The sequence below is a fragment of the Mustela erminea genome, chromosome 13 (genome assembly GCF_009829155.1).
Source record: "Mustela erminea isolate mMusErm1 chromosome 13, mMusErm1.Pri, whole genome shotgun sequence".
NCBI classification, from domain to species: domain Eukaryota; kingdom Metazoa; phylum Chordata; class Mammalia; order Carnivora; family Mustelidae; genus Mustela; species Mustela erminea.
In genome coordinates this window covers 35,472,710-35,499,824 of record NC_045626.1, presented here as the reverse complement: position 1 = coordinate 35,499,824, position 27,115 = coordinate 35,472,710, and the positions used below count along the sequence as shown (strand labels likewise).

General features: G+C 34.1%; 1 protein-coding gene and 1 non-coding gene across 6 annotated transcripts in view; one reads left to right on the top strand and one right to left on the bottom strand.

Annotated features, from left to right (window-relative positions):
* KIAA1328 (KIAA1328 ortholog) overlaps positions 1-27,115 on the top strand; it is a 320,199-nt gene that overhangs the window by 3,858 nt on the left and 289,226 nt on the right. For 2 of the 5 annotated variants that reach the window (XM_032310986.1, XM_032310985.1), the window contains exons 2-4: positions 3,146-3,181; positions 3,897-4,036; positions 13,608-13,702. In XM_032310986.1, the coding sequence (XP_032166877.1) occupies positions 3,146-3,181; positions 3,897-4,036; positions 13,608-13,702 (271 nt within the window). Of the gene's footprint in view, positions 1-3,145; positions 3,205-3,896; positions 4,037-13,607; positions 13,703-27,115 lie in introns of those variants that run through there. The other 3 variants (XM_032310989.1, XM_032310988.1, XM_032310987.1) reach the window with 2 other exon arrangements.
* On the bottom strand, positions 17,287-17,394 carry LOC116572518. Its single transcript, XR_004278378.1, has one exon. It is a non-coding gene; the product is annotated as a U6 spliceosomal RNA (small nuclear RNA).

The following is a 27,115-nucleotide window of genomic DNA, read 5'->3' as shown; positions in this document are numbered from 1 at the left end:
GGACATAGAGACAAATTTTAACAAATATACTTTGCTAAATTCCTCCCTACCACCTCTTGTTTCTATTATACTCTAGTTAGTTATGATGATATCTCCCTTTTTGGGAGCAGGCCCTCTATCCAAATTCTTGTAGGCAATTCTTGGGGAGGTCAGAGTTACTTCATGAGTCTTTTGGGCCTTGATTGCTCAAAACAATCCACATTCCAAAGTGGCACATCTTGGGGTGATAGGTTGTGAACCCCAGCAAGATAAAGAGAGACAACACCAAAGAGTTGCTGGACAGTACCTCATAAAATTAAATATCACTTTCATTCTTTCCCCAAAGATGGTCGACAATGAGCCTGTCATTTTTTGACGTTAGTCGATAACAAACATTGAACAAAACCGGTAGAAAATCCTCACCTACATGGTGCTTACATTTTAGTGAGATGAGATGAGGCTGTGAATAAGTAAAATGTGTTGTGCGTCCAGTGATTATTGGTGATATGAAGAAAAAGCAGGAAAAGGGTAGCTATCATGGGGATCTTTGTGTCTTCTTTTATGCCAGTACCATATGGTTAGAAATTAAGAAGTGTGGTTCTTTACCTTATTCTTAAGATTGCCTTGGCTATTTGGGTTCTTTTGTGGTTCCGTACAAATTTTAGCACTGTTCTATTTCTGTGAAAAAATGCATTGGAATTTTGATAGAGGTTGCACTGAATCTGTAGATTGCTTTGGGCAGTATAGACATTTTAACAGTATTAATTATTCCAGTTTATAAGCACAGAATATCTTTCAATTTGTGTCTTCAGTTCTTTCATCAGTGTCTTAAAGTTTTCAATGTATAGGTCTTTCACCTTCTTGGTTAAATTTATTTCTAGGTATTCTTTTTTGATGCAATTGTAAATGGAATTGTTCTCTTAATTTCTCTTTCTGTTATTCATATGTAGAAACACAACAGATTTTTGTATATTGATTTTGTTTCTTGCAGCTTGGCTGAATTCATTTATTCTGAAGGTTTTTTGTTAAAGTCTTTAGCATTTTCTATATGTGATATTATGTCATCTGCAAATAAAGCTTATGAAAGATCTCTACAGTTTGTTTCTCTTAGATAAGCGGCAAAGTAGTATCAGGTTTGAGAGCAGAAAGTATAAAATACTTGATGAGTTTCTTGGGGCACCTGGGTGGTGCAGTCGGTTAAGCATCTGACTCTTGATTTCAGCTCAGGTTGTTTTTCTCAGGGTCTTAAGATGGAGTCCCATATAGGGCTCTGTACTCAATGCGGAGTCAGCTTGGACTGTCTCTCCCTTTACCCCTGTGCCTCATCCTTGTTCCCCCCTCTCCCTCTCTCTCTCAGATAAAAAATAAATCTTTTAAAAAATAAAATACTTGATGAGCTTCCAAATCTAGGTGCAGCTGAGCTGGGTTCTCAGTGGCTGGTCTGTTCCAGTTGTGAGCAGTCTTCTTTTTGACTCTTCTAGGCAAGTGTACTATATTTCCCAGGATTCAGTTAGTCTTTCCATAAGTCAGCTTGGGAGAATATTCTGCAAATTCATCACTGCTGTATCCTCTAATTGAGGATGCTGCCAAATGGAGATTGTCCTGAATCATCTTGAATTTTTTTCCCTTGGGTAACTTTTCCCATGTCTATATCTCCAACAGTAAATATTTAAATATTTATTGAGCACCTACTATGTTTGCTAGTCCCAAGGGATATAAAAAATGGCTTGATGTTTGCTGTTAAAGAGCCTGCACAATTTCATTTTGTATGTTTTTTTTTAGACTGCTTGCCTGTGAATTTATAAATTCTCTCTGCTCCAGTGTAACCCACTATCAGTGTCCTTGGACTAGTGGGGTCTAATTTTTGTTTGTTTGTTTACTTGTCTTATGTGCCCTTTAAAACTTTCTAAACTCCATGCCTGATGTCTGAGGGTATTTAAAGTTTAGGAGTACTACTTAACAGCCAAAATCCTGAATCTGTGATAGTATGTGTGCTGTTGCAGAGGCTATTAGAAATCTCCTGGTGACTCAGACAGTAGCACCATTTTTGTATTCCTAAAGTCTTAGGTGGATTCCAGGTGTTTATAATCAGCACTCTTTGTAAAGAGTCCATAGCTACGGTTGGTCCTGAACTGAAATATATTGACTTTTGGAACATGTTATTAAATCTGTTTTACTCTAGCCTTTACCTGGAAGGGAATTTTTAATAAACTTGTCTAGAAATTTTGGAAAAGAAAGCATTTTATAAAAGAACAGAAAATTGGAATTTTCTAAGTTATTTGGAAAAATTTGTTTAGACACTTACTTCCTTGAAATGTAATAGAATGTTATCAAATTGTGGATGTATCTGGATTTAAATAGAGTTCTGAATAAAATTTTTTTTTCTAAAAGGAAAACTTTCTTATGTTGGTTCTTCTATAACAGTGGTATGATCTTAGTGTTTCTAAATTTCTCCTATTGAAATTCAAAATACCTCTTTTTGTCTTATATTTTTTCTACTTGTTGGGGGTCTTGAGTGGATCCACCCATTAAGCATCCTACTCTTGATTTCATCTCAGATCATAACCTCAGGGTTGTGAGATCAAGCCACGCTTTGGGCTCCACGATGGGCAGGGAGCTTGCTTAAGATTCTCTCTCTCCCTCTTCTTTCTTCCACTTGTTAAATAGTAGGACTTCTTGGGATATTTCATGAATGCACTGCAGAAGAATAAAATCTTTGTGTTTGCATGATTGACTTGCCCTCAAAGAGGGTTTGTTCTTCAAAGCTAAAGCTCATTTTGAAATTTTTATTCATGCCCAAAATAACTCACCAGTTTTCCAATAATAAACAAACTGGAACATTTAACTCCCTGTTTACAAAAGGAGAGGAAATGAAAGGAACCTAACAGAATTTATAGGGTAGGGTATCTAATTTGGGAACAGGCATGGATGAAAGTTTTATGGAACAAGGACTTTTAAAAATTTTGTAAAACATAGTTATGATTATGTAAAGATGAATTTTAAAAGATTACTAATTTTGTTTCATTTATTTCACTTGCATTCCTTTCTAGTTTTGTTTTTAAAGTTTGTTATAAATTCCCAGGTCAAAAGAAATTAGGAAAGTACAGAATAGAGGCAGCATTTGGATGATCTTTTCTAGTATTTTCCTTCATGTCCTTCTTCATAGTTTCTGATGAAGAACAATCAGTAGTATATGTTCCAGGTATGATTTTCTGTATTAATTTGGTAAGCTTCCTTTGCTTCTTAAGTGTTACAAGAAAATAAAACAGTAGGACCACTTCGTAGTATAACTGTATGCAGAACAATCCATTGGAAACTAATTTTTTTTTTTTTAATATGTGGTTAGACGTTACTAAGGTTTGAAATACTGCCTTATTTTAGGATTTTAGGGGCTGGTTGGGCAAGTCAGCTTTTGATTAATTTGTAGAACATTTTATTGATCTATTAAAGAGCAAGAGATCCTATTTTTTATATTACAAATAATATCCTAAATTCAGAGAAAAATGTGAGAACTTCTTGATATAAGGTTTATGTGATAGACTCTTTTAAACCTTTCTGATTGTTACTAAACAAATAGTAAAAGTGAGCCATTGAAGGTACCCTAATTATGTGAGAAATCAGATTTTTAATCTCCCCTATATTAAGGTATATATTATATGTTGTAATTTATCAGTTTTAATGTAACTTATGAATTTTCGTTATCATTTTTAAAAAATATTTCAATTGAATCTTAAATGTATTCAGAACATAATCTTTTCATGATTCATTATTTACTAGGAGTTTTAAAGTGAGTTTTATAAAGTGAAAGTTTTCCCCGTCAGGTCCTATAAAGAGGTATATCAGAGAAGAGCTTCATGGGGGATAAGTTTAAGAGAATAAAGTATAATTTTGATATTTTGTTTGATGGAAATCCTTAGGAATTTCTGCAGAAGGAAATACCAGATCAAGACACAAGTTAAGTCCAAAAGCTGATGTTAAACTTACGACTTCCAGGGTTACTGCTGCTTCAATCTCCATGGAGTCTTTAAAAGGTGCAGGAGATTCAGTAGACGAACAGGTCAGTAATTTCCCTTTTTTCCTCTGATCTCCAGTCTTTATAAATGCGGACCAATAAGTGATTTTTCTATGCTGACCAGTTACCGGTAGAAAAGGGTAGAAGAGTCTTTGAAAGAACTTTAGATAATCTACAAGCGATCTTAAAAGTTACAGAGGATTCTAGGATACTTTACATGGTATGAATATAAAGTAGGTAGATTACTCAAAGGTTTTGCTCTAAAATGTCTAGGCTTGCCTTAAGCCTTAGTTAAGAAAAATGTATTACCTTAGTATGTCCCAAAAGACCCACATTGTGATCTCTGTCAAGTTAGTAAATCAAATTGACCACCGTTTCTTCTTTTATTAAGTGAGCTTTGTAATTTTTGTTCTTGTGGATTTGTTAGATGATGATGGATAAACCTCTCTATATAAGAAAGAAACTTTGTTACAATTCCCCTGCATTATTATTATTTCCTTCACTTCAAAAATATTATCAAGACTCTTTATAACCCAGTCATTGATTTCTCCTTCATCTTTGCCTTTGTATTAGTACCTATACATTCCTTTGCTACATGTCCTTAGATAGGTTGATTTTACTTTACTTTTTGTTAAGGTTAAGTTAGGGTTTGACAATCTATGATCTATAGGCCCAGTTTCTTTGCTGCCTATTTTGTAAATAAAGTGTTATTGCAACATAGTCTTGCTTATTCTTTTAATATTATTGGTGCTTTTCTGTTCTAATGGTAGAGTTGCTACCATAGTGCTGTTAGTCCACAAAGCCAAAGTATTTACTATTTAACACTATAGAGAATGTTTTTCCTTGTGCTGGTTTATGTTCTTGAGGACATTTCCAATATCTAGTTTGTTACTGATTGTTATGTTTAGTAGTCTATGGGATTTAACTGACTTACCCAAAAGGCTTACTTTGTTACTTAGATTTCCATTGTACCCACTTATGTCCCCCTGGGATGTAAATAGTAGTTGAATTTGCAAGATCTTATCAAAATTGCAAGTGTTTTATCATAAAATAGTTTGTGCATCTTATATTGAACAATATAATATATATGGCCTTCTTTTGGGTTAAGTCCATATTTTTTTATGATTCTATTGGGTCATTAACTATAATTCTTTGTTGGGCTATTTTCACTGGCTTTGAGAATTATAGTATACATCTTTAACTTATCACAGCCTATTTTAACTTATATTTTCCACTTTAACTGTGATTTTGAAGACCTTACAACAGTTTGTGTCTTGACTTTTGTGATATTGTCATACATTTTACTTCTATAAGTAAATTCCCAATACATTATTACTTTTGCTTCAACACTCTTTTTTCAGATTTACCTATAATTCGCATATCAAAAAACTTACCCTTTAAAAATGTATAACTCATTTTTTTTGTATATTCACAGTTGTGGATCCATCACCACACTCTAATTCCAGAACATTTTCATGACTCTAGAAAGAAACTCCATATGCATTAGCAGTCACTTGACATTTTCTATTCATCTCAGCCCCTAGCAACCACTAATCTACTTTTTAGTCTCTATAGGTTGGTCTATTCTGGGCATTTCGTGAAAATCGAATCCTGTAATATGTGGCCTTCTTTCATTTAACATAATGATTTTAAGGTTTATGTGATATCATGTATTATTATTTCATTACTTTTTATGGCTGAGTATATATTTATCCATTCACCAATTGAACGACTTTGGGTTGTTAGGCTTTTTGGCTACATGAATAATGTTGCTATGAACTTTGACATACAAGTTTTTGTGTGGATATATGTTTTCAGTTCTGTTGGGTATTTGCCTAGAAGTAGAATTGCTGGGTCATGTAATAATTCTGTTTAACCTTTTGATGAACTGCCAAAATGACTATACCAGTTTACATATTACCAGCAGTATTATGAATGAGGATTCCAGTTTCTCCACATTCTCGCCAACACTTTATAGCTACCCTTTTCATTATAACCATCCTAGTCAGTATAAAATGATATCTCACTGTGGTTTTGATTTATATTTCCCTAATGACTAATAATAATCATTTCTTTATGTGCTTCTTGGCCAATTATATTTGTTCTTTAGAGAAACGTCAATTCAGATGCTTTTCAGTTGAGTGATTTGTTTTCTTACTAATAAAGTTAAAAGTTCTTTATACATTGCATCTTCAGGTCCCTTATATATGATCTGCAGAGTTTCTCTCATTCAGTGCACTGTCTTTCACTTTCTTATTGGTGTCCTTAGAATCATGAGAGTTTTAATTTCGAAGTCCAGTTTATCAATTTTTTTCAGTTGTTACTGGTGCTGTGCTGTCATATTTAAAAAATCATGGCCTAATTCAAGTTCTTAAAGATTTACACTAATATTTTCTTCTAAGAGTTTTATAGTTTTAGGTATTACATTTAGTCTTTGCTCCATTTTGATTTAATTTTTGTTATGTTGTGGCTCATATTCATTCTGTCGCCTGTGGATATCCACTTGTCCCACCATTATTTGTTAAGATTATTCTGTTCCCTTTGATTGTTCTTCCCTTGTTAAAAATCCCATAACCATGTACATGTAAATGTTTATCTGTGGACTCTCAATTCTGTTCCATTGATTAACATTTCTATTTTTATGCCAATACCAAGCTCATTACCATTTGGAATTATTTTTTGGAATCAAGAAATGTAAGTCCTCCAAGTTTGATTTTCTTTTTTAAGATTTTGGCTATTCTGCATCCCTTGAGTTTCCATAGAGAATCACCTTGGCAATTTCTGCACATGGGTCAACCTGAATTTTGATAGCAATTGTAGTAAATCTTCAGATAAATTTGGAGAGTACTTTAATAGTATCAATTCTTCCAGTCCTTGAATATGGTATATGAGATAGCTTTTCATTTACATAGACCTTCTTTAATTTCTTTGAGCAATGTTTTGTAGTTTGAGGTGTTTGTATCTTATACTTGTTTTGTTAAGTTTATTTCTATTTTTGTGTTATTTATTGCTAGTGTATGGAAATACAGTTGATTTTGTCTGTTGGTTTTGTATCCTGGAACCTTTCTAAATTCACTTATTAATTTGAATCTAATCGTTTTTGGTGATTTTCTTTCTTTTTAAAAATATTTTATCTATTTATTTGAGAGAGAGTGAGAGGGAGCATGAACAGGAATGAGGAGAAGCAGACTCCCCACTGAGCAGGGAGCTCAGTGCAGGGCTTGATCCCAGAACCCTGGGATCATCAACTGAGCCACCCAGGTGCCTCAGGGAATTTCTTTTCTTTTCTTTTTTTTTAAATTTTATTTTTGGATGCAATCTTTGGCACATTTTATTTTTTTAAAGATTTCATTTATTTGACAGAGAGAAAGTAAGCAGAGAGGCAGGCAGAGAGAGAGGAGGAAGTAGGCTCCCTGCTGAGCGGAGATCCCAGTGTGGGGCTTGATCACCAGGACTCTGAGATCATGACCTGAGCCAAAGGCAGAGGCTTAACACCACTGAGCCACCCAGGTGCCCCGCCCTGGTGAATTTCTTATAATTTTTTATACATATATGATTATGCCATCTGTGAATATAGTTTTACATCTTCCTTTTTAATTTGGATTCCATTTATTTCAATTGTGTTTTAAAGAGGTTCAAATAATTAAAATGCTTTTTTTTTTTTTTTAAGATTTATTTATTTTAGAGAGAGAGAGCATGAGTGGGAGAAGGAGAAAGAATCTCAAGCAGTCTCTGTGCTGAGCGCAGAGCCTGATGTGGGATGTGATACCATGACCCTTGAGATCACGAGCTGAGCTGACACCAGGAGTCAGAGCATAGGTGCTCCTCAACAAAAGGCTTTTAAATTTACCCATGTGATTACCATTTTTGTTGTTTTCCATTTGATATCATTGGTATGCTCCATCTGCTTAAAGTACTTCCTTTAACATTATTATGATAATTCAGGTACACTAGGAATGGATATTTTGACTTTTGTATGCCTGAAAAAGTCTTTGTTTCACTTTGTTTTTACTGGTTATAGAATTTTGAGTTGATAGGTTTTTTTTTTGCCTTTAGTGCTTTAATGATGTCGTTGCGCTGTTGCCTGGTTTCACTGTTTTTGAGAAATCTGCTGTCATTCTTACTTTTATTCTTTTATATTTACTATGTGAGTTTAAATTGCTTTTAGGATTTTCCTTTCATTCCTAGTTTTAAGCAATTTGATTATAGTATGCCTTGAACTAATTCTAAGTGTGTCTTTTTATTGGGGTTTGTTGAGTCTTTTAGATTTGAGAGTTTATAGTTTTCATAAAATTGGGAAACTTTTTGGCCATTATATATTGAGATATTATTATTTTTTGAGGACTCTGGTTATGCAAATACTAGGCCACTTGAGGTTACTCTGCACTTTTTTGCTCATTTTTTTTCAATTTTTTGTTGTTGTTTCTGTGTTTATGTATAGATGGTTTATATTGCTTTGTTTCAAATTCATTAGGCATCTTCTGCCACTAATCTCATCCAGTGTATTTTTTATATAAGACAGTGTTTTTATCTCTACCAGTTCAATTTGGGTCTTTTGTTTTATTTATATGTTTCATGTCTCTACTTAACATGCTGGGTCTTCTACTTTCTTGAACATATGGAATGTAAATGACTATTTTTAATGCTCTTGTTTATAATCCCATCATCTGAGTTATTTATGGAGAGATTTCAATTGAGTAATTTTTCTATTTATGTATTGTATTTATCTGCTTCTTTACCTGCCTGGTTGTTTTTTATTGGATGTCCCCAGACAGTATGAATCATACTTTTTTTTTTTTTTTTTTGAGTTCTGGATATATTGTGTTTTTTATAGTTGATCTTGAGGTCTTTTTTTCTGGGACTAAGACAAGTTATTAGAGAGTAGTTTGATCTTTTTGAAGTTTGGGTTTAAGCTTTTTTTTTTTTTTTTAAAGGATTTTTATTTATTTATTTGAGAGAGAGAGAGAGAGAGAGAGAGCATGAGACGGGAGAGGGTCAGAGGGAGAAGCACACTCCGTACTGATCAGGGAGCCCCATGAGAGACTCAATCCTGGGACTCCAGAATCATGACTTGAGCGAAAGGCAGTCTCTTTGAGACTGAGACCAACTGAGCCACTCAGACACCGGGTTTAAGCTTTTAAAGGTGATACTAGAACAGCTTTTAATATAGGGCTAATTTTGCCCACTATAGGCAGTGACCTGCGGAGTACTCTTCCTGATGCCCCTTGAATTATGAGATTTTCCTCTCCGGCTGGTGGGAACATGGACTATTGCTGGCATTGTATTAGAGACCGAGATTATTCTCACATTCTCATTTCCTTGGATTTTGGTGGGCTTTCTCATAGACAAATGCTAATCAGTACTCAACGGCTGATGTGCAGGGAACCCTCTGCAGATCCCTGGAGCTCTCTTTTTTGCAATTCTATCCTCTCCATGACTCTGCCCTGCAAATTCTAGACACTTTGCTCTCCTGGACTCCCAGCTTTATCTTCTCAACTTGGCGAGATTGCTGGGCTCCATCTGGGTTTCCCCACATTATACCCTGAAAACTCCAGAGGCAGTTTAGCTGGGATAATTGCATGGCTCACCTTATTTGGTTCCCCTCTTTCAGGGATCACTCTCCATGCTGCCTGTTGTCCGGTGTTCAAGAACTGCTTTTTCATATACTTTGTTAGGTTTTTGGTTGTTGTAGGCATCAGGGTAAGCCTGGTTCCTATTTGCCCAGAAGTGGAATGTAGGGACTATGTATGTGTCTATTTATTTTGTTGCAAAACTAGAAATGGTGTGTGGGGTGTGTGTGCGTGTGTGTGTGTATATGCATTTTTTTCTCAAAACTAGACAGATGTGTGTGTTTTTCTTCAGAGAAATAAGTCTTGTAGTTTTTCTGTATGTGATTTTTATTTATAGCTATTGATGTTCAATAGCTAGGTTCTTGATTCATTAAGGTTTTCAAAGTGGTAATTTTGCCAGCTCAAGTCTTCTGTGAAGAAGGCTAAGATGAAAGTAAATATGGAAGAGATTTAGTGGAGGAAGAGCTGACGTGGGATAGAGAATAAAGTGAACAGGGAGAGACAAGGAGAGCCTTAGATTTTATTGCAAGTCTGGCATCTCTGAGAGAACAAAGAAAGAAGAAAAATTCACTAGGAAAAACCTCATACTTCATACTGCCTTGCAATCAGGGCTAGTGTCTGTCAGCCTACTGAGGAACCCCAGAGAGAGAGAGAGGATGCCCTGTCAAACAGAAATGGCTCAGGTCCAGTACTTCTGCTGTTTCCAGTCCCTGGCGCTGTTGTGAACACCGCAGTGGATCTGAAGGTATGGCAGTAGTTAGTTGAGACTGTTAGCCAACTATGCTCTTTGCAACAGGTTCTCTCTCTTGTAGAAGCCACATTGTTTTATTTCTCACAGTGAAAGCCATTATTCATCAGGAATTAGTATGGGTATGGTGTTAAGTTAGTTCAGTTCATTTTTCCATATGGACAGTCTATTGGTCTGCACTCTTCATTGAGAAGACCATTCTTCTCCCCACTGAATTGCAATGATGCCATTGTAAGCCAAGTAAAGGAAGGGTATAACCTTCCTTTATTCTGTCATCTGCTTTCGTAATACCTATCCTCAATTTTGTGTTTATCATTCTTTTGTGTGTGTGTTTTTTTTTAATGTCAACGTAGGCAAACTTTTTCTGTAAAGGGCCAGGTAATAAATATTTAAACTTTGTGAGCCATGTGGCCTCTGTCTCAGATACTCAACTCTGACACTGTAGTATGAAGAACTATATATATATACATACATACATATATATATGTATATATATGTCAGTGTGTACATGAATGTACATGGCTGTGTTTTAATAAACCCTTATTTACAAAAATAGCCTGTGAGCAGATTTGGCTTGCAGCTACAGTTTACCAACCCTTGCCCTATATAGTCTAAATACATAATTGTTTTTTAAACAATGTTCAGTGTTCAGTGTTATGTATATTTGGAACTTTACATAAATAAGCTCATACTATGTGTATTGCATCGCTTGCTTTTTTTGCTCAATGTTATGTTCATGAGATTTACTTACGTTGTATATAGCTATATATCATTCCTTTTTTTTAAAAGATGTATTTATTTATTTGAAAGAGAGAGAGTTGGGGGAGGAACAAAGGGAGAGAATCTTCAAGCAGACTCCCTGCTGAGCATGGAGCCTAACAGGGAGCCATCTTATGACCCATGAGATCATGACCTGAGCCCAAACCAAGAGTCAGGCACTTAACAGACTGAGCTACTAGATACCCCACTGTACGTTATTTCTTTTCACTTATATTTTAGCCAGAGTCTAGTCACTTTTTTTTCACTGAGAGTATTTCATATAAAGACGTGCTAAGATGGTGCTGGAGAACTGAGAAGGTAAACAGAACACCAACATATCATGTAGGTAGTAACTGCAAAAAATAATTCCCATCTCTAGGGCTTGGAAAACAGCCAGAGCAAGTTGGATTTATTAAAACTTAGAAGCTTGGGGAAGGGCCCCTTTAGAGCTGGAACATGAACTTCTGATGATAGGGACCCAGCCTAACTGATATTGCTATCTATAAGGAGACATGCTAAAGGCTGGTTCTGCCAGGACTGGGAAGATTGCAAACTGGAATCTGGTGTCCTTGCCAGGACACACTCCGGCAGGGGTGACACTAGTGGGAATGAGATGTAAATAGGAAGGACTGTGTCTTTTCTTCTTTTTCCAGCAACCTGTGGTCTCCCTCTAGTTCTTCCTATTGATGGGTTTTAACTGAGAGCCATCTGGCAAAGGGGATATGGGGTTTCTAGAGTCTGAGGCCCAGCACCACAAAGAAGGTCTCAGAAGGGTGGGTTTGAAGATGAAAGTCAATAATTAGCTTATCAACCAGTACCTACAGAATTCCATTGTCTAACTATGCTACAGTTTATTCTCTAAGTGACAAACATTTGTATTTTCAATACAAATTGTATTGAAAATTGGCTTTTCTGTTAAATACAATGCTGCTGGTATCCTTGCCCATGTGTAAGGGTTTCTCTTTTTTGTTCCTTTACTTGCTGCATCACTAAGATGCCTTCTCATGTGTTTTTAGCAACTTTTTCCATTGCCAGATAGAGTGGCTTCTTTCCACATTCTGTGTAACTTTTTTGATCATTAGCATCATTAACCCCATACTCTTCTCAAAACATATTTTCTCCTACCATATTATATTCTTCTGATTCTCTTTAATTCTTTAATTTATTATCTTGGATTCATAGATGATTTTTTAAAACTGATATTTTTTAATGTTAAGGAAAAATCTAAAATGTAGAGAAGTATAAAGAAAATAATAAAAATCTAAATATCGTCCATAATACCATAAGCCCTACGGTATTATGGATTACAACTTTATGTTTTTCTCTGACTTAGGAGCCAGACCCACATTTCCAACTTCCTGCCTAACATTTCCATATGACTTTCATCCTAGCATCTTAAGTTGACCATATCCAAAGCCAAACTCCTTTTCTTATCCTCTCTTTTTTCCTATTGCCTTTATCTCCCCATCTTCCCCATCTATGGCTATCAGTATTTCCAGGACTCATTTTAGAAGTCTTGGATTGTTCTTGGCAATCTGAAGAAATTGGACTAACCTACTCGTACAAATGCCTAGGGTTCCTTTTGTTTACATGTTTCCTCTAGTTTCCCTGTGACTCCCTTAGTTTCAGTGCTTTAAAGATCCTCTTAATGAAGTTCAAGTACTGGGAGAACTTTTTAGAGCACAAGAAATAGTTCAGTGGTTGAGAGCATATACTCTGGATGTGTGCTAAGGTGTTGGTTCTGCTGCTTTAAATGTTATCCAAGGCAAGATGTCCCCTCACCATAAATAGAAATAATACCTAATCCATACCACTGTTGTGCAAATGAGCTGGATTAGTAAATGTAAAGTACTTATAATGTTCCTCACATGCAGTAAATATGAGATATGTGTTAGCTATTACTATTACTCTTTGGTCTAGTACCCGTTGGAATGAACTTTAGGATATATTGAGAACTTAGAAACTGGTGCCTTTGCTGTTAACTTTAGTGTACTTTTAAGCAGCTTGTGGGCTGTAGTGTAGGAAGAGTTCTCAGTATCTTCCATTAGGTGTTTGTTTTGTGACATTCACCAAGGGAAAGTTGTTTCCTTAATAATCCCTAATATTTAAGCCTTTTGTGATCTTCTCTACGTAAATTTTATAATATCCCCTTCTGGACAAGACAGTTCCTTAGCCTGTTTTGAATTCATAATAGGTTTAAATGAAACGTAAAGCATGTACCAGGGCGTCTGGGTTGTTCAGTCAGTTAAGCATCTACTTTTGGCTCAGGTCATGATCCTAGGGTCCTGCAGTGGAGCCCTGCATCAGGCTCCCTGCTCAACGGGAGTCTGCTTTTCCTGTCCTCCCCACTCGTGCTCTATCTCGCTATCATTGTCTCTCATTCTCAAATAAATAAATAAAATCTTAAAAAAAAAATACCACCAGAGAAAAGATACTTGAGAAATTTTACCTCCTGTGCTAATTTTAAGAGATTTCTCAAAAAGTCTTAAAAATTGCTTTTATCAAAAATTAACCAAAATTTTTTTTTGTTTTGTATTAGAATATCTGCAGGGGAGGACTAAAGAGTGCGTCGTTGAAGGATTTGTGTCTTGAAGACAAAAGACGCATTGCAAATTTAATTAAAGAATTGGCCAGGTAAGATAAAATCTTATATGAAATGTATTATTGTATAAAAGAGACAACTCTTTTTGAAAATAGAAATTACTGTGTTTTGATATCATGTATCATTCATCTTATGGAAGCAGAGATATTTAGAAAAAAATTTTTGTGTGTGACCTATTTGTGGCCCCAAAAAAAGAAAGTAGAAGAAAAGTAAGAAAGAAAGACCAGAACAGACCACTTTCCAATTTACATTTTCTTGTTTATTTAATTTCCCAAATTATTAGGTGCATGTATTTGCAGCCGTCCTCTATCAAAAGGGAAAATACAGAAGCTTAACTCTGCTGTTGATGGAGGTTGATATGTTATAATGAGCGTCACAGCAATTACCTTTGGTTTTGTTGTAGATCCGAAGAGAAGTGAGCATTCATTTTACTGTAGTCCGTCACAAAGAATAGTTATTGTCGTTTTGCTTGCTACCGATGCTTTCAGGATTCAAAATAAGGGATTTGGAATTTTGAGAATAATAGTTCATAGCTCTTTGGTTGTACTATTCCAGTTTATTAATGATGGGTATGAAGCATATCTCTTGGAGTAATGTTTTTTTTTGTAATATACACATCCAGTTTGGTGGTCTTAAATTACTTAAGAAATGAAGATGTCCACAGTAGAATATATTAATATAAATTGTAAAACTCAAATTTAAGGAAAAGTCATACCTAAAAGTTGTTTAAAATGGTGCTGGTTTTTGTCATTAAATTCCATGTTTGGAAATAGTAGGTATTTTCCTTCTTTCTTTATTTTTAATTAAAAATAGCTATGTGAAGTGTTTCAAAATGTATTTCATATCCAGGCCTTAAAATAATGTTTGTAGAGGCTTTTATAAAAAGACTGAGGTTAAAAAATTGCCTTACTAAATCACAGAATTACAGTTATAGAAATGACAACAATGATGTTTTGGGGGCTAGGATACAGGGTATGATTATTTCCAAGTACATGCCTTAGTCTGAATTTGATATGCCACCTGAGAGAAGCAGTAATTTCAGTTTCACTAGAATTCTTTGGCTGTTCTAGTCTCTGAAATAAAGTTTTCATTCCCTTCAAATACTGTTTTTTGTACTGGGAAAACATTTGTTACTCCCCATACTTGCAGATGATCTTCTCACAAGGCTTTTTACCACATAGATGGTATGGATATCCTTACGTATGCTTGATGGCTTTGAAAAGCTATTACCATTAGTTTGAATTCATCTGTTAATGGTCCTGAATTGCCATTATTGTCCTAAGTGATCCGTTTTATTTCAATTGCAAGGCTTGGAGAACACCTGAAATATTAGTGCATGTTGTTTTGCTTTCAGCAGCCTTCTGCTTTCTAGCAAGAGATTCAGGGTGTTACTACAAGGTTAGGATTAATATAGATTTGCTAATATTGCTAAAAACTCCATTATTGTATTGCTATTAATATACAGATATGTGGGAATAATGTGCTCTTCTTTCCTTGAGTTTGCTGGGTTTCTTCTGTTGGATATTTCATCTACTTTTTTCTGCTGGTACTTGCCAAAGCATTTTCTTCACTTTTTTTTTTTCTTTACAGAACTCATTTTTATTGAAGTGGGGAAATGTAGAACAAAATTCCATGTGCTTCAAACACTGGCAACTAAGCACATGTAGCCTTTATGTTCTTTTACCTCTGGATTTTCACCCTGTTTTCAAATAACTGGTTTCCTGTTGGCATTAAATATAGTCATTTCTCTTTCATCTTGAGAAATACTCCTCAGACCACATAGTTCCTTCCAGCTACTACCTTTTCTGTACACCACAACATAACCTCATTCCTAGAAAGAGTCTATAGTTTTATTTTCTACTCTGCTGCGTTTCATTCCCTCCTCAAGCTTATTTGTTTATTTGAAAATACATGGATGTGCAATTTGCATACAATAGCATGTATGCATTTTTAAAAATATATATGTAGTTTAAATGTATATTTTAGTGAGTTTTGGCAAATGTAAGGTCACTTTAAAAAGTTCTTTTGAGATCTTTTACAGTCAGTTCCTTCTTCTCTTCTCCACCCCGGATAGCCATTCATGTGATTTCTGTCATTATTGCTTAGTTTTACATGTTCTGACATACCATGTAAATGGCCATATAGTATATATCCCCTTCTATCTGACTTTTTTCCCTCAGCAAAATGATTTTGTGTGTGTGGTAAAATATACATAACATAAAACTTATCTTAACCATTTTTAAGTGTACAGTTCAGTGGTATTAAGTACATTTATACTATTGTGCAATCATCTCCACAGTCCATTTCCAGAACTTCTTCATCATTGAAACTCTGTGTCCATTAAAAATATACTCCTTACTTTGGTGAGTGCTGTGAAGTGTGTAAACCTGGTGATTCACAGACCTGTACCCCTGGGGATAAAAATATATGTTAATAAAAAATAAAAAATTTTAAAAAAAAGCATTCATTAAAGAAAGTCTACAAACTTTTCATTAAAAAAAAAAAAAAAATATATATATATATATATATATATATATATACTCCTTACTCTTCCCTCCCTCAGAGTCTTTGGTAACCGCTATTCTCTGAGTCTTTGTGAATTTGACTGTTCTATATCCTTCACGTAAGTGGAATCATAGTATATGATTTCGTATCTGGCTTATTTCAGGGAGTAATGTTTTTGAGAAGTTTTTTTTCAATTTGTTGCATGTAGGTGTAGTTCATTGTTTATTGTTGATTAGTATTCTGTTGTTTGCATGTACTTTAGTTTGTTTATTCATCTGTAAATTGGACCTTTGGGTTGTTCGAGTTTTTGCCTTTTATGAATAAAGCTTCTATGATATTCATGTGCAAGTGTTTGTGTGGATTTGATGTCTTAATTTTTTTTAAAGATTTTATTTATTTAAAAAAATATTTTATTTATTTGACAGACAGAGATCACAAGTAGGCAGAGAGGCAGGGGGGCAGGGGGGCGGGGGCGTGGGGAGCGCGGAGCAGGCTCCCCGCTGAGCAGAAAGCTGGATGCAGGACTCAATCCCAGGACCCTGAGATCACGACCCAAGCCAAAGGCAGAGGCTTAACCCACTGAGCCACCCAGGCGCCCCTTAATTTTTCTTCTGCTAATACTTTAGGTATAGAATTACTCTTTTCTGTGATAAATGTATATTTAACTTTATAAGAAACTGCCAAACTGTCTCCTAATGTGGTTGTGTTATTTCCCACTTCCCCTAGCCATCATTCAGCATAGACACTAACTCTTGGGATTGTCATTTCTTTAAATTTTAGCCATTCTAATGAGTATAGTGATGTCTCCTTATGGAATGAATTTGTGTTTTCCTAAGATTAGTGGGATGATTGGTCATTCTTCTTTTAAGTATCTGTTAAAAATTTTTGCCTGTTTTTCTTGTTGTAGTTGTTGTTTTTGACCCATCCCTTGCTCTTCTTGATACTGAGGTTTTCTTTATATACTTCGGATGCAAGTTGTCATATATATGGTTTTCCCCTAAAACCTTACTTTCTAATTATCTTAATATTTTCTTTTTCTTTTTCAAATATTTTTATTTTTAAGTGATTTCTACACCCAACGAAGGGCTCTGAATTCACAGCCCACCCCCCCGAAAATATGGAACACTTCACAACTTTGCTTGTCATCCTTGTACAGGGGCCATACTAATCTTCTCTGTATTGTTCCAATTTTAGTATATGGTGCAGCCAAAGGGAGCACTGTCTTAATGTTTTATTTTGTAAAGCAAAATTCGTTATTTTGATGAACTTCAGTTCATCAGTTTTTTCTTTTGTGGTTCATGTCCTTAGTGTTCTATCCAAAAAATATTGCCTATCCCACGCTAACAAAGATTTTTTCCTCTTATGGAAAAGACTATCCTTTCTGCAGAATTACCACCACCTCCTTGTCAAAAGCATGCATGGTCTTTCCCTCGGCTTTTCATTCCATTGCATTGATCTTTGTGTTGCCCTTAGGCCAATACCAAACTGACTTGATTACTGTAATTTTACAGTAACTCTTGAAATCAGATAAATCTTACAGCTTTGCTCTTTCTGAAAACTGTTTTGGCTTTTTGAGGTCCTTTGCATTTCCCCATAAATTTTAGAATTAGCTTGTTAATTTTTAAAGGATAGTTGCCTCTGAGAATTTTGTTTGGGATGTATTGAATTTGTAGATCATCTTGAGGAAAATTGACATCTTCACAATATTGAGTCTTTCAGTTGGTGATATGTCATATTTCTCCATTTATTTAGATTATCTTAAATTTTTTTTCTGTAGTGACTTGTAGTTTTCATAGTACAGGTTATAGAATATGCACGTATGTTATCCTCAAGTATTTTATGTTTTTGATACTATTGTAAATGTCATGATTTAAAATTTTTATTATACATTTATAAATTTTATTTCATTTCTCATATGATATAATGGATTTTTTTAATATTGGCTTGATCTCAAACTTTCTAAATTTACTTGTTATAATAGTTTTTTTGGCAGAACACTATGAATTTTCAATATACAGTAATGATCATATTATCTACAAATAAAAACAATTTTATTTTCCTTTCCAATTTTTGCCTTATGTATTTGATGCTGTGGTTACTAGTTGTGCTCAATGTACTCATCTCCATGTTTGTTTGTTTTTTAATTTTTTTTTAAATGTTTTATTTCTTCTAGAAAAAGAGTGAGCGAGCTTGGGGGGGATGGCCAGACTCCCCACTGAGAGGGGAGCCCACAGGGCTCAATCCCAGAACCCTGAGGTCATGACCTAAGCCGAAGGCAGATGCTCATCTAACTGAGTCACCCAGACACCCCTCATTTTCTTGTTTAAATCAACCTGTGGTCACCCTGGGGATTTGTAATATGCATTCTTGACTAATCACAGTCTAATATTAATTGATACCTTTAGCTCTATTCTAAACATTTCAAGAACTTTAGAACTCAGTAACTTTAACTTCATTTTCCTCTCTTGATTATGTGCCACAGTGTGTCATAATTTGTATATATTTATATGTATGTTTTTATATGTTTAATTTATTTAAATTTTAATTCAGTGTAATATGATCACTTTTTTTGTATTATTTTGAAATAATTTTAGGCTTACAGAAAAGTTGCTGAAATAGTACAGTATTGGAGGAATGAGAAATGGACAGTGACTGCTAGTGAATACAAGGTTTCTTTTGGAAAGGATGAAAGTTCTAATTTTAGATTTTAGTGATAGTTGCAGAACTCTGAAAATATATGAAAAGTCATGGAATTGTACACTGTAAGTGAGTTAATCTCGTTATATGATGATTTATATTCAAGAAAGTTCTTTATCAGAATTCATCATAGCTTTTTTTAACTTTCATCCAGCTTGCTATAGTTAACATCTTGAATAATACATTGTAATAGTCAAAAATTAATATTGGTACAATAGTATTAATTAGCTACTGTTTATTTAGATATCCTCAGCTTTCCTACTAATTTTTTTTCTGTTCCAATATCACATTTTATATTCAGTTTTATGTTTACTTAGTCTCCTCCCATTTGTGGCAGTATGTTAGTTTTTCTTTACTTTCCATGACCTGTCACTTTTGAAGAATACCGGTCAGATATTTTGTAGTATTTCTTTCAGATTTTTTTTTCATGTTTTCTCATGATTATATTGCATTATGATATTAAATCAGGGAAAGTATAAGGTTGATGTTTTGTTACTGGTGGTTTTAACTATGATAACATAGTTGACGTAGAGTGTACTAGTTTCTTTCCTGAAAAGTTGCATTGTTCTCTATATTTAATAAATTGGTAGAGATCCATATGAGGATTATTGAAATCCACTGTTTTTTTCTGAAACTTTTACCCACTGTTATAAGCACTTATCAAAGAGACTTCACCACAACAACTATTACTGTGATGTTCTAATAGTTACTTTATGTTTCCCCAATTTGTTTGCATTTATTAATCAGAATTCTTATTTAAGGATGAGCTATCCCTCCTGCTGTATGTATGTATGTATTTATTTATTTCAGTATTCATTTTCTTATTTATTTTTATCAATAATAGTAATAATAATAACAATAATATACTCATGGACATTTATTTTATTCTAGTTCAGGACTCACCAAAACAAAAATAGAATAGGAAGGTGATTCTTTTTTTTTTTTTTTAAAGATTTTATTTATTTGAGAGAGAGCATGAGACAGAGTATGAACAAGGGGGAAGAGGCAGAGGGAGAGGGAGAAGCAGACTCCCCACTGAGCAAGGAGCTCGATATGGGTCCCAGGATCCTGTGATCATGACCTAAGCCAAAGGCAGACACTTAACCAACTGAGCCACCCAGGTACCCAAGATGATGCTTTTTCTTTTCCTTTTTTTTTTTTTTTTTTTAAGTTTTATCATTTTAGAGAGTGAGAGAGAGAGCATGTGTGCATGAGAGCAGGGAGGGAAGAGCAAAGGAGAGGGAAAGAGAGAGAGAAATCCTTAGGCAGTCTCCTCACTGAGCATGATGCCTGACTTGGGCTCGATCCTGGGACTCTAAAATCATGATCTGAGCCAAAATCAAGAGGTGCCTGCTCAACCGACTGAGCCATCCAGATGCCCCAAGGTGATACTTTTTTTTCTGAATCTTTCATTTTGAGGTAATTCTGGATTTACCTAAGAAATAATAACAGAGAGAGCTCAAGTCCCCTTTCCCCAGTTTTCACCAATGGTAATATTTTGATTAACTATAATACAATATTTCATCTCGGAAATTGACATTGATAGGACCCATCAACCTTGTATAGATTTTACATGTACTCACGTGTGCGTGTGTGTGTATGTGTATATAGTTCTATGAAATTTTATCACATGTAGATTTGTGTACCATCACCAGAGTAAAGATACAAAACGGTTTTGTTAAAAAAATTACTCATGTTGTCTCTTTATAGACATAGCTAACTTTCCTTCCTACCCCCTTTCCTAATCCTTATCAACCATTAACCCACCTTCCATCTCTATAATTTTGTCATTTTAAGAATGCTTTGTAAATGGAATCTTACAGAATGCCATCTTTTGAGGTTGGCTTTTTTCCTCACTCAGCATAATTCCTTTTAGATCCATTCAGATGTTGCATGAATCAAAGTCTGTTCCTTTTATTACTAAGTAATATTCCATGGGTAGATGTACGATAGTTTAACCATTCACCTATTGAAGGATATGTGGCTTCTTTCTGTTATTTATTTTTTAAGATTTTTATTCTTTTAAGTAATCTCTACACCAATGTGAGGCTTGAATATTAATCCCAAGATCAGGAGTCTCATGTTCTATCCACAGAGCCAGCCAGGTGCCCCTTCTTTCTAGTTTTTGATTGCTACAAATGAAGTTATGAACATTCATATATAGGCTTTAGTGTGAGCATAACATTTCATTTCTTTGGGGTATTGTGTCATAAATGCATATTTAGTTTTGTAAGAAGCTGCTGAACTGTTTTCAAAATGTTTACCATCTTACATTCCTGCCAGCAATGCAGAAGAGACCTAGATCCCTTGCATTCTTGCCAACATTTGTTATAATTATTTTTTATTTTAGCCATTCTTAGAGGTACTTAGTGTTATCTCATTTTGGTTTTAATTTGTATTACTCTGATGACCATTTATGACCTGTTGTTTTGGACATAGTTTCCTATGCTTATTTGTCATTTATACCTTCTTCAGTGATATGTCTGTTCGTCCTTTTTGTTCATTTTTTTGTTGGAATTTTTTTGTTGTTCTTGTTGAGTTTTAACAGTTCTTTATATGTTCTATAGACAAGTCCTTTGTTGCATATGTAATTTGCAGATACTTCCCTGATCTGTAGCTTGCCTTCTCTCAAGGTCTTTCATAGAGCAAAAATTTTTAATTTTAACTAGGTCCAGTGAATCAGTTTTTTCTTTTATGGATGATGCTTTTATTGTCAAGTCTAGGAACTCTAACTTAGGTGATCTCCTATTTTTTTTAAGTTTTTTATTTTTATATACTGTATTAATCCCATAATGCATTTTGAGTTAATTTGCATAACGTATGAAGTTTGGGTTGAGCTGCTGCTGCTGTTTTTTGTTTTTGTTTTTTGCCTAATCATGTTCAAGTGCTCCAGCACCATTTGTTGAAATTTTTACACCTTTGGGAGAAAATCGGTTGGACATATTTACATGTGTCTCTTTTGGAGTTCTCTTTTCTAATCCATCCATGTGTTTTTTCTTCTGCCAGCTGTCTTGATATATTACAGCTATGTTGTAAGCCTTAATATTGGGTAGAGTGACTTCTCACGCATTATTCTTTTAATTATTTTAACACTTTAGTGTTAAAAATGTTTAAAGTGTTTAAAGAGTTAAAAACACTTTAATTATTTTAACACTTCTAGTCCTGTGCCTTTCCATAATAATTTTAGAAGATTGTCAATGTCTATAAAAAAATAAACAAACAAACTAGTTGCTGGTATTACATTAAAACTATAGATCAGTTTGGAGAAGAACTGATATTCTTACTTTGTTGTATCTTCCAGTCCATGAATATGGTATGTCTCTTCATCTATTTAGGTCTTTGATTTCTATCATCAGAATTTTGTAATTTTCAGGATACAGATCTTATATGTATTTTCTTGTACTTATACCTAAGTATTTAATTTTCTTTGGAGCAATTGTAAATGGTACTGTGTTTTTAATTTTGCTTTTCACGTTTGTTGTTTTACGTTTGTTTGTGGTTGAAATGTGATTGAAGTTTGTGTGTTTGTCTGAATTCCTGTAATCTTGCTGAACTTGCTTATTAGTTCTCAGAGTTTTCCTGTTGATTCCTTGGGACAATTATAGTCATATAATTTGCAAGTAGTTACAGTTTTTTTACTTTCTTTCCAATATGTATGTTTTTTATATTCTTTTTCTGTGTCATGGTGCTGGCTAGGGCTTGCAGTGCTATGTAAATAAAAGTGGTGAGAGAGGACATCCTTATTGTGTTCCTAATTTTTTGTGGAAAGCATTCAGTCTATCATTAAGTATAACATTAGGTGTAGAATTTTTGTAGATGCTCTTTATAAAGTTGACGAAGTTCCCCTCTATTCCTCACTTTATAAAAGGGTTTTTGTTATGATTGCATGCTAAATTTTTGTCTAACATTTTTTCTGCTTCAACTGGTATGATCATATGAGTTTTCCTGAAGTTTTAGCTGTTGAGATGGTGGATCTTATTAATTGATATTTAAATATAAACCTGCTTTGCATACTTGTAATAAATCTTACTTATTATGTTTGAGTTTCTGTTATTTTGTTTGGAATTTTCATATCAAAGTTCATGAAGGGCATTGGGCTGTAGTTATCTTTCCTTTTTATTTTTTTAAACTGGCTTAGTCTTGTGCTACTAGCCTTATAAAACGAGTTAAGAGGTATTCTCTCCAGGCGCCTGGATGGCTCAGTTGGTTAGCATCTGCCTTTGGCTCAGGTCGTGATTCCTAGGGTCCTGGGATTGAGTCCTGCCTCGGACTCCCTGCTCAGTGGGGAGTCTGCTTCTCCCTCTGCTTCTCTCTGGTCCCCTCCCTCCCTACTGCTTGTGCTCTATCATGGGCATACACACATGCATGCTTTCTCTCTCAAATAAATAAAATCTTAAAAAAAAAGTATTCTCTCTTTTTCTGTTTTCCAGAAAAAAACTATAAAATTGGTGTTAATTCTTCTTTAAACATTCAATAGAATGCTCCACTGAAACCCTCTGGGCCTGGAGGTATAGTTTAAAAGAACTTTTCAGTTATAGGTTTAATGTCTTCAGTAGTTATAAGATTATTCAGGTTGTCTATTTTGTCTTGGTTGAGTTTTAGGAGTTGTGGTTTTTGAGAATTGTTTCATTTCTTCTGAGTTGCCAAATTTATGAATATAAAGCTGTTCATAGTGTTCTCTTATTATCCCTTTAATTACTGCAGGATCTATAGTGCTTTACTTGTGATATTGCTGATTTGTGCCTTCTCGTTTAGTCCGTCTTTCCTGGTTTATCAATTTTTTTTTATTTTTGTTCAGAAACCAGCTTTTTGTTTCATTGATTTTATCTGTTTTTCCTATTTTCAATTTATTGACTTTTGCTCTTATTTCCTTCCTTCATGTTGCTTTGGGTTTATTTTGTTCTTTTTCTAGTTTCTTAAAATAGGAGGAACTTAAAGACCATTCCTTTTACTGTCAGCATGTAGTGCTATAATCTTCCTTCTCGTTACTGCTTTCAGTGCATTGTATGCATTTTAATTTGTTTTATTTTCATTTGCATTCAATATGTATATATATTTAAAATTTCCTTTAAATTTCCTTTTTGACTCGTGCTTATTTAGAACTATATTTTATAATTTTTAAGTGTTTGGGGATTTTTCTCTTGTCTTTGTAATATTGATTTCTAGTGTGTTTTATTCTGGCCAGAAAAAATTAAAATTTTTTTTTCAAACTGTTTTATTTTTTTAAGAAATAAAATTTCTTAAATTTTATTTACAAAAAAATTACAAAAAATTAATTTTTTTGTAATATTGTATTTATCTATTTGACAGAGAGAGATCACAAATAGGCAGAGACAGAGAGGGAAGCAGGCTCCCTGCCGAGCAGAGAGCCTGATTTGGGGTTCGATCGCAGTACCCACCTCAAATGCTTAGGCTCTTATACCCATGCTAGGCAATTCTTCCACATGAATGCTCATTCATTTCACTGAGGCTGTGACACCCATGCTGGACTACCTGCCACATGTCGATGTCCTTCTCAACCTGCTTAGCCATTGACATCCTACTGGAAGACCTTGTACATTTACCCTCCTGATCTCAGTTTGATTCTGATTCTGCCCCACATTCAAGGTTTTAAGACTTAATTGTTCAGGAAGAAGAAGGAAAGTGGAAAATGAAGAAAAGGAGAAGATGAAAGCTCAACTTTCGTATCAGAAGAGAAAAAAGTTTTCTCTTTGAATAAAAGATAGTTAGATATATTTGCTTGTTCGTAAGTAAATACACTGTTTTAAATTTATATACTTTGCTTTTCAAATCATGTCTATAAAACAGGAGAGATACTGTTTGCTTTGTGTTCTGCCTACCTTGCCTGATACATGGCTTTTTTAACTAATAGACTTGAATAAATAGAGAATAAGTTTAAAAGTATAATTTTAAAAGTAGAGAGGAAAAGGTAGTAAGAGGGGATTATTAGGAAGCTATTTTTAGGAAGGATTATTATTAGGAAGTTGTTTTCATTTAAGGCTCTCCAGTAAAAATAAGGTATAAAGATTGAAAATTGTTTCAGTTGTGATAAAGGTCAAGTCAAATGCAGAAGGTGTTAGAAGATTTGGAAAACCTTATGCAGTCCTATGACCTATTTAAATATAGTATACTTAAAAAATTTCAGATATTATGCAGATCTATTAACATTATATTAGGGGAGAAGTCACTGAGAGTGCTTAGCACCTCATACTGATCATTAGCAAGCATATTTCAAAATCATGGTGGTCGCTCAGCAGAATATACAAAATAAATAACGTGTTTTTCAGATACAAGGTGACAAGCAATATAAAGGTAAAGTGGTAACTAGCTTCTTTTAAATGGTGCCTTTGAGGTGAAAAGCACCTTTAAAAAAGCATAGGCTTTTTTTTTTTTTTTAAATTTTTGGTAAAAGCATGACCTTCACTTTCCAAATGTTAGTGGGAAAATCCTATGTATCTAAATTCCAAGACTGGTGTTTCTGTACCTTGGAGGGGCCCATTAAGAATCTGGTTGTGAAGTCCTTTGTAGTCAATATCTTTTTTGGTGTTATGATGGAAAGATCTATTTATCCAAAAGATGCCTATACGATTTATTGGTATTTGTAAACAAGAATAAATGTTAATGAAAGATACAAATAAAATTCAGGGTTGGCATAATAGTTTGGAAAATGGATTCATTCAAACAGGACAAAAGACAGTAGTTACAAGTACAGGCTATTATATGCCTGAGGATAAAAATAGATTAGAAATTCATTTTGGAGAAAGACTTACCAGTTAGGCCCAATTACATAGAGAATGTATGGTTCATACTTAAATTTAACCTGAACATGCACAAGCAATATTGTGCTATGTGGCAAGAGAACAAATAGAGTTAAACAAAAACAAACCTGGTGTGAGTTTTTAATAAACTTTAGATGCCTCCTTAATAATCTGTATATGCCCAGGAAAACTTTTTCACTTGTGTTATGTACATTGACAATAGAATACAAATACAAATCAAAATTTACAAGCTAATGGAGAATAGATACCACAAAGATAAATTAGGAGTATTATGAATTATTTAGCCTGTGGAAGAGAATGTAAGACATGACTTGATATATGTGTTTCAAGTAAATGAAGGGGTTTCCCTGAGGTGTCCAGCATTGATTTACATTTGCAGAAGGATAAGTGGGATATTGATTGATCTTTCTAGAAGGTCTTAGGATAGAGAGAATTTTTTTGGTTCAAGATTGCTGAATTAAGTGACCTCAAAAAGTCTTTTACAGTAAAATTAATGAATTGTTTGCATAGATGGGAAAAGGAGTGTCATTTATGGGGACTTGAAAAATGAATGGCTTTGCAAAATATTGTAGTTTGTGCTGAAAGATGGTGACAGTTCTTATATATGGATTTGCATTTTTTTACTGAGACTTTTTAAGATGGGGAGGGGTACCATAAACTAATGTACAAACTGTACTGTAGCTTAGTCTTTAAAGGAAAAAAAAGTTTAAAAATAATCTTGGCCACAGTTGCAGTTTTTGATGTATATGAGCCATGTTCCAAGAAGCCTAAAAAAACCCCACTATTTCATGTCCTATGCCTACAGTGTCAAATAATGCATGGTTCCCCAGTGAATACTTGTGCACTAACTCATTTGAGGACAGGGTTCTTTTTTAGGCTCAGATACTTTGATTTTTCCCAGAGGACAGTTTGCTATTTCTACTTGCCATTTCTTAGAAGAAAAATAGAAAGTGTAACACCATTAGTTTCCCATTGTAAAATGAGTAGATCATTATTATTTTATATTTATTCTGGTCTTTTATTTTTTAAACTAATCATAACTTTTTTGTTATAATTAAATGTGCATTGCAGTACAATAAGGAAGTTAGACTTTAATTTTTCAGTGACTTACTTTTTGCCTTCCTATTTGAAGCCTTAGTGGATTTTTTTGCATAAATAATATTTATGATGGATTATATAATAAATTTCAAGAAAACATAAGGAATTTTCAACTTGACTTAGGTAGAAAGGCATTCTTTGAACTTTAGTATATCTTGAAACTGTAGAACACTTAGTATGCCAAAATTCATTTTCAGATTGTCTATTCTGAGCTTGTACAATTCAAAGAATATTTTTTAATTGATTAGCATGTACTTGACAGTCTTTTTTTTTTTTTTGGTTCTGGCCAGATACTACTTCCTGTAAGCAGTTAATTTTCCTATAGCATATTTTTCCTCTTATGGATGGCATAATGTTATATGCCTC